This window comes from Pogoniulus pusillus, chromosome 36 (assembly GCF_015220805.1).
Source record: "Pogoniulus pusillus isolate bPogPus1 chromosome 36, bPogPus1.pri, whole genome shotgun sequence".
Classification (NCBI taxonomy): Eukaryota; Metazoa; Chordata; class Aves; order Piciformes; family Lybiidae; genus Pogoniulus; species Pogoniulus pusillus.
The window spans coordinates 11019273-11026815 of NC_087299.1; the positions used below are offsets into that span (position 1 = coordinate 11019273).

Genomic DNA, 7543 nt, shown 5'->3' on the forward strand with positions numbered 1-7543 from the left:
GCTCGGGGGGCGGGCCGGCGCTCGGGGGGCGGGCCGGCGCTCGGGGGGCGGGCCGGCGCTCGGGGGGCGGGCCGGCGCTCGGGGGGCGGGCCGGCGCTCGGGGGGCGGGCCGGCGCTCGGGGGGCGGGCCGGCGCTCGGGGGGCGGGCCGGCGCTCGGGGGGCGGGCCGGCGCTCGGGGGGCGGGCCGGCGCTCGGGGGGCGGGCCGGCGCTCGGGGGGCGGGCCGGCGCTCGGGGGGCGGGCCGGCGCTCGGGGGGCGGGCCGGCGCTCGGGGGGCGGGCCGGCGCTCGGGGGGCGGGCCGGCGCTCGGGGGGCGGGCCGGCGCTCGGGGGGCGGGCCGGCGCTCGGGGGGCGGGCCGGCGCTCGGGGGGCGGGCCGGCGCTCGGGGGGCGGGCCGGCGCTCGGGGGGCGGGCCGGCGCTCGGGGGGCGGGCCGGCGCTCGGGGGGCGGGCCGGCGCTCGGGGGGCGGGCCGGCGCTCGGGGGGCGGGCCGGCGCTCGGGGGGCGGGCCGGCGCTCGGGGGGCGGGCCGCAGTGGCGCTGAGCAGGCTGCAGCGGAATGGCGGCGAGCACAGAGCGGCAGGCAGGCAGGCAGGCGGGCAGGGCGTTTCGGGCCAGAGGGAAGCCTCCCGCGTTCCCCGGCAGAGCTGCGTTCTTTTTCTCTCGCAGCAGAGGAGTTTGGGCAGGTGAGTTGCTCGGCCGCGGCGCCGCATCTGAGACGCGTTTTAGCGCAGCTGCCTTAAGTAGCCTTTGCGGCGCTGTCTGGAGCGGAAGCTGGCAGCCCAGCACAGGTAAACTGTGAGAAGCATCCGAGTGCTGCTTGCACTCTGCCTTTTGTTGTCTCTTGCAGCACTTGACCTTTCCAAAAGAGCAGTTGTGTTCAGCTGGCTGGATGGATTTGCCTGCACTCAAGCTGTTTGCAGCCAGGAGCCCGTGCTGCAAACGTGCAGCTGGTGCTTCCGAAGCTACTCCGTGTAAATCTGTGCTGCTGTTGGATTCTGCAGGTCTCTCCAGCAAGCATGAAATGAGCTGAAGGAGCAGCAGGAGCAGCATGGCCACTCCCCAGGCAGCAGGAGGTTTCAGCCCAGCACCAGCTCATGCGGGAGGAGCAGATGCTGAGGAACATCCCCCACGAGACGCAGGTGGCCAAAGAGGCTGGGTCAGGTAAAGCTTTGTGTCGAGTTTGTGCTCCTTCTGGCAGTCAGTTGCACAGGTTCTGAGGAGTAGAAGCATGGAGTGGTTGCTGTTGGAGAAGAGCTTCCAAATCATCCAGTGCAGCCCTTAAGGCAGCACTGCTAGGTCACCCCTAAAGCATGTCCCTGAGCAGCACAGCTGTAGGACTTTGCCTCCCTCCAGGTAGCTGCAGCCAGCAGTGAGGTCACTGATCAGACTCTGTGCTCAGAGCAGAGCTGCTGCAGCCCTCTCAGCATCTTGGTGGCCTCCTCTGCACTGGCTCCAACACTTCCATGTCCTGGTTGTGCTGGGGGCTCCAGAACTGCCCCCAGGACTGCAGATGGGGTGTGAGGAGAGCAGAGGCAAGGGGCAGAATCCCCTCCCTTGCCCTGCTGCCCACACTGCTCTTGCTGGAGCCCAGCACAGGGTTGCTGTCTGGGCTGCACTCACACTGCAGGCTCCTCTTGAGCTTTGCATCAGCCCAGACCCCCAGGGCCTGTTCCTCAGGGCTGCTCTCAGCCGTTCCCCATCCAGCCTGGAGTTGTGCTTGGGATTGTGCCCACCCAGGTGCAGGACCTTGCACTTGGCCTTGATGAATGCCATGAGGTTGGCCTGGGCGCACCTCTGCAGCCTGCCCAGTTTGTAACTGGGGCTGTAAAGAATGGTTATGCATTGCCTGTGCTTCTGATTTCAGGAGAGTCCCATTTCATTCTTGATGCTTTCTTTAAGAGAGGCATACAACTGAGCTCCCTCAGAGAAGCAGCATGAAGTGCATGAAGGATGCTGGCTGCACTCAGTACAGACAAGGCACATTGGAGTAGGTTAACAAGATGCTTGACATTTGCCCTTAATGGTCATTGTCTTCAAATGCATCATTCGGGAGTGAAGTTGCTTGGCATTTGCAGTTGACTACTTCTTCTCTGGCCTTTGGAGTGAAGGAAGGGAAAAAACCAGAGTTGAAGATGTCAGCTCTGTAAGTTTTCTCTGGGTGATCAAAGCATGCACAACATCCTGTGCTTGTGCTCTGGAAGATTCTAGGAGCTTCCCGGGGACTCAGGGAGCACAAGTTCTGGATTTCTGTGGGCTGTCTCTAGATGAACACCTGAGTGCAGTGAATCTAAAAGCAGCTGTCTCTCATTTGAAGTTAAAGTGATGTGATTGATCTGGTGCTTTATAGGTGCCAAAAAGGAGACCTTCTTCACCTGCTTCTCCTGTGCAAGCTCTTCTGTCTGTCTGCTGAGATGTTTCTGCCTGTTTCTCTGGCAGAGAAGTGTTTGCTTTTTGGGCTGGGTAAGTAGGAGATTTGTTTTGTTGATTTGCTTTGTTTTGTCGCTGAATACTTGGTGCAGCTGGCCTCAGATGCTGTTTGTTCACAAAGGACACACTACTGTGTGATTGGTGGGCATAGAAGCAGTAATTGCTGACAGAAGCACGCTTGTGACCTTGGCTGTAAATTCATGAACAGGCATTACAGTGTTTCTGTCTCTGCAAGCCAAAGTACTCTCATGCTGAAGAACTTCTTCCTCAGATCCACTCTGAGCAGCCCTGCTCTCCCTCAGCTTCAAACCATTCCCCTTGCCCTGTCTTTAGACACCCTTATGGAAAAAGTCCCTCTGCAGCCTTCCTGCTGCAGGTTCCCTTCAGGTACTGGGAGGTAGCTTTAAAGTCTCCCTGGAGTCTTGTCCCCTTCAGGCTGAGCAGCCCCAGCTCCCTCAGCCTATCCTCTTAGAAGTGCTCCAGCCCTTGGCTCATCCTCGTGGTCCTGCTCTGAACTGGTTCCAGCAGTTTTTCGTTCTTCAGCTGGACTGTGGCCATGTGGAATGTTTTGGGTTGTGCTTTTGCCTTTGCATGCTGAAAGACTTCCTGTGTTACCTTAGTAGTACGTTTCATGTGCAAGGTTCCTGTCTGTGATCTCTTGCTGCTGGGGAAGTCATGAGCTACCTGTGGGGGTGTGAAATGCAGTAAGCTTCGATCGCGTTGCCTGCACGGATGTGAGGGGACAAAGTACTGCTGAGAAGCTTTTTTGTACCATTCTCTTCCCCCTTCCCCTCTTGCCTTTAAGGGAACACACACAGGGAGAAGCTTACTGAGCGCCCTCTGACATGCTGTAGGAATTCTTTGCTTTGCAGTGTTTTACACTGTGGCTCTTCAAACCTGTAACCCATCTGCTTTCCATTGCCAGCGAGCTGACCATCCGTACTACCGTCGCCTTGAATGCCTCCAACCAGCAGTGTTTGCTGCCAGACAGACACCTGGAGAAGACAGAGGACATGGTTAAGTTCATGAAGGATATCTTGGATGGTGCTGCTGAAGTAAGTCTTTGTTGTGGCTTGAGATATATTGGTTGGTGTTTGGTTTTTCCCCCCTTAGCTGCGGTGGCTCCGATTGTTACGCCGTGTGATTTATCTTCCTGTCCTGGCTGTCTTCCCGTGCTGGGTGCTGGCAGTGAATACGTGGTGAGGAGTGCTTGGGGTGTGCCATCCTTTGCTGTTCTCACTGTGGGAACTCCAAGAACCATGGAATGGGTGCGTTATGAGTGATGCACAATTAATAACCAATATTAATGTTGGTATCCAGGCAAAGGTTGTTAATAACTACAACCAACCTGTTTCTTATCATTCAGTCTCTGCAGAAAGCTTATTGACAAGGTTCAAAGCACACAGCTGGGGTATTTGTACACTTAGAATCATGGAATCAGCCAGGTTGGAAGAGACCTCCAAGCTCATCCAGCCCAACCTAGCCCCAGCCCTCTCCAGTCAGCTAGGCCATGGCACTAAGTGCCTCATCCAGGCTTTTCTTGAGCAGCTGCAGGGACGGCGACTCCCTAGGCAGCCTCTGTGGTCTGAGAGCAGAGCAGCAACTTGCTGTTAGTTTGCTGTGATGGTCTCAAACAACTGTGGGAGAGTTTGGCATGAGCCTGTTGGAATGCTTAGCCTTACTGGAGAAGCTGGGAGCGTCTGGGCAGCATGAAATGCAAGAGCAATTGCTTTTCACTTCCTTCTTAAGGGACTTAAAGGTTGGGAGGTCTGAAGAATGAACTGTTGGGATCATAACTGCAAAGTGTCAGCAGTTTTGACATGGTTCCATTTGACATTGCAGGCACAGGCTGGTGATGGACTTCTGCAACGAAGCAAGAGAGTCATCTATGAGGCCAAGGCTGCTGTAATGGTAGAGTTCATTGCTTATTCAGTGAGGTGATGCTCTTGTCAGTCAAGAAGGACTTAGTTGCAGAGGCTTTGGAAATGCTTTGATGTAAGCTTGTTGCTATGCTGTGCCTAGTGTATCTATTGTCACTATTTAGAACTAGGCTTAAACCAAATGAACTTCTTGATTAAAACAGCCAATCATGTCTGCCACAGTTCTAACTGTTCCACCTGCATGAATTTCACATTTTTCACTCTGCTGTTAGTCTGACATATTTTAAGGGACAGAATCATGAAAATCCAACCTCTTTTCCTTGAGCTTTTTGCCATCGCTTCAGAGGTTCTTTTGTGTTCTGAGCAATGTTTTGGTTTCAGTCTGTCCCAGTCCTCTGTCAGCCTCCCAGCCAAGAAATCTCTGCTCCTGGTGAGGCGGAGCAGCTTCTGTCTGTTGTTACTTGTCCTAGTGCTGAGCACCACCAAGCAGCAGCTGGCACCTTGGTGCTGACCCCTGCCCCTCGGCAATGTATAGACGTTAAGGAGATCCCTTCTCTTCCCCAGACTAAACATCCCCAGGCCTCTCTCTCTTCTTTCCAGCCCCCTCCTCTCTTGCCCCCCCACCGTTTCCCCCCCCCCCTCCCCCCCCCCGCTCTTGCCCCTCCCCCAGTCCTTTCTTCCCCCCCCACCTCCTCTCTTCACCCCCCCACCTCCTCTCTTTTCCCACCCATCCTCTCTTCACCCCCTCCACCTCCTCTCTTTTCCCACCCCTCCTCTCTTCACCCCCTCCACCTCCTCTCTTTTCCCACCCCTCCTCTCTTCACCCCCTCCACCTCCTCTCTTTTCCCACCCCTCCCCTCTTCACCCCCCCACCTCCTCTCTTTTCCCACCCATCCTCTCTTCACCCCCTCCACCTCCTCTCTTTTCCCACCCCTCCTCTCTTCACCCCCTCCACCTCCTCTCTTTTCCCACCCCTCCTCTCTTCACCCCCTCCACCTCCTCTCTTTTCCCACCCCTCCCCTCTTCACCTCCCCACCTCCTCTCCCACCCCTCCTCTCTTCACCCCCCACCTCCTCTCTTTTCCCACCCCTCCCCTCTTCACCCCCCCACCTCCTCTCTTTTCCCACCCCTCCCCTCTTCACCCCCCCACCTCCTCTCTTCCCACCCCTCCCCTCTTCACCCCCCCACCTCCTCTCTTTTCCCACCCCTCCTCTCTTCACCCCCCCACCTCCTCTCTTTTCCCACCCCTCCTCTCTTCACCCCCCCACCTCCTCTCTTTTCCCACCCCTCCCCTCTTCACCCCCCCACCTCCTCTCTTTTCCCACCCCTCCCCTCTTCACCCCCCCACCTCCTCTCTTTTCCCACCCCTCCCCTCTTCACCCCCCCACCTCCTCTCTTTTCCCACCCCTCCTCTCTTCACCCCCCCACCTCCTCTCTTTTCCCACCCCTCCCCTCTTCACCCCCCCACCTCCTCTCTTTTCCCACCCCTCCTCTCTTCACCCCCCCACCTCCTCTCTTTTCCCACCCCTCCCCTCTTCACCCCCCCACCTCCTCTCTTTTCCCACCCCTCCTCTCTTCACCCCCCCACCTCCTCTCTTTTCCCACCCCTCCTCTCTTCACCCCCCCACCTCCTCTCTTTTCCCACCCCTCCTCTCTTCACCCCCCCACCTCCTCTCTTTTCCCACCCCTCCCCTCTTCACCCCCCCACCTCCTCTCTTTTCCCACCCCTCCCCTCTTCACCCCCCCACCTCCTCTCCCACCCCTCCCCTCTTCACCCCTCCACCTCCTCTCTTTTCCCACCCCTCCTCTCTTCACCCCCCCACCTCCTCTCTTTTCCCACCCCTCCTCTCTTCACCCCCCCACCTCCTCTCTTTTCCCACCCCTCCCCTCTTCACCCCCCCACCTCCTCTCTTTTCCCACCCCTCCCCTCTTCACCCCCCCACCTCCTCTCTTTTCCCACCCCTCCCCTCTTCACCCCCCCACCTCCTCTCTTTTCCCACCCCTCCTCTCTTCACCCCCCCACCTCCTCTCTTTTCCCACCCCTCCCCTCTTCACCCCCCCACCTCCTCTCTTTTCCCACCCCTCCCCTCTTCACCCCCCCACCTCCTCTCTTTTCCCACCCCTCCCCTCTTCACCCCCCCACCTCCTCTCTTTTCCCACCCCTCCTCTCTTCACCCCCCCACCTCCTCTCTTTTCCCACCCCTCCTCTCTTCACCCCCCCACCTCCTCTCTTTTCCCACCCCTCCTCTCTTCACCCCCCCACCTCCTCTCTTTTCCCACCCCTCCCCTCTTCACCCCCTCACCTCCTCTCTTTTCCCACCCCTCCCCTCTTCACCCCCCCACCTCCTCTCTTTTCCCACCCCTCCTCTCTTCACCCTCCCACCTCCTCTCTTTTCCCACCCCTCCTCTCTTCACCCCCCCACCTCCTCTCTTTTCCCACCCCTCCTCTCTTCACCCCCCCACCTCCTCTCTTTTCCCACCCCTCCTCTCTTTTCCCACCCCTCCTCTCTGCACCCCCCCACCTCCTCTCTTTTCCCACCCCTCCTCTCTTCACCCCCCCACCTCCTCTCTTTTCCCACCCCTCCTCTCTTCACCCCCCCACCTCCTCTCTTTTCCCACCCCTCCTCTCTTCACCCCCCCACCTCCTCTCTTTCCCACCCCTCCTCTCTTCACCCCCCCACCTCCTCTCTTTTCCCACCCCTCCTCTCTTCACCCCCCCACCTCCTCTCTTTTCCCACCCCTCCTCTCTTCACCCCCCCACCTCCTCTCTTTTCCCACCCCTCCTCTCTTCACCCCCCCACCTCCTCTCTTTTCCCACCCCTCCTCTCTTCACCCCCCCACCTCCTCTCTTTTCCCACCCCTCCTCTCTTCACCCCCCCCACCTCCTCTCTTTTCCCACCCCTCCTCTCTTCACCCCCCCGCCTCCTCTCTTTTCCCACCCCTCCTCTCTTCACCCCCCCACCTCCTCTCTTTTCCCACCCCTCCTCTCTTCACCCCCCCACCTCCTCTCTTTTCCCACCCCTCCTCTCTTCACCCCCCCGCCTCCTCTCTTTTCCCACCCCTCCACCTCCTCTCTTTTCCCACCCCTCCTCTCTTCACCCCCCCACCTCCTCTCTTTCCCACCCCTCCACCTCCTCTCTTTTCCCACCCCTCCTCTCTTCACCCCCCCACCTCCTCTCTTTTCTCACCCCTCCTCTCTTCACCCCCCTACCTCCTGTCTTTACCCCCCCACCTC

General features: G+C 58.7%; 1 protein-coding gene across 8 annotated transcripts; it reads left to right on the plus strand.

Annotated features, from left to right (window-relative positions):
* Window positions 1–669: 669 nt before the first annotated feature.
* Window positions 670–4632, plus strand: LOC135190451 (protein disulfide-isomerase TMX3-like). 8 transcript variants are annotated; one of them, XR_010308519.1, is made up of 6 exons: window positions 670–684; window positions 1003–1162; window positions 1866–1988; window positions 2349–2461; window positions 3354–3483; window positions 4271–4632. XR_010308519.1 is itself a non-coding variant. In XM_064171845.1 (3 exons), the coding sequence occupies exons 1-3, from the start codon at window positions 3104–3106 to the stop codon at window positions 4367–4369; spliced, it is 258 nt and encodes an 85-aa protein (XP_064027915.1). In that variant the 5' UTR covers window positions 3041–3103; the 3' UTR covers window positions 4370–4532. The 8 variants fall into 8 exon arrangements, 2 of the variants coding, with proteins under 2 accessions (XP_064027915.1, XP_064027916.1); XR_010308520.1 differs by lacking the exon at window positions 1866–1988 and having other exon boundaries at window positions 4271–4532; XR_010308518.1 differs by lacking the exon at window positions 670–684 and having other exon boundaries at window positions 1061–1162; window positions 1901–1988.
* Window positions 4633–7543: the final 2911 nt, after the last annotated feature.

What these genes read in the sequence shown, in the direction of transcription:
- LOC135190451 (XM_064171845.1), top strand. Translation starts at nt 3,104, where the DNA reads ATGAGCTACCTGTGGGGGTGTGAAATGCA. An exon ending in CTGTGGGGGTGTGAAATGCA is followed by an intron (nt 3,133 to 3,353) that starts GTAAGCTTCGAT and finishes TTCCATTGCCAG; the next exon opens with CGAGCTGACCATCCGTACTA. An exon ending in TCTTGGATGGTGCTGCTGAA is followed by an intron (nt 3,484 to 4,270) that starts GTAAGTCTTTGT and finishes TTGACATTGCAG; the next exon opens with GCACAGGCTGGTGATGGACT.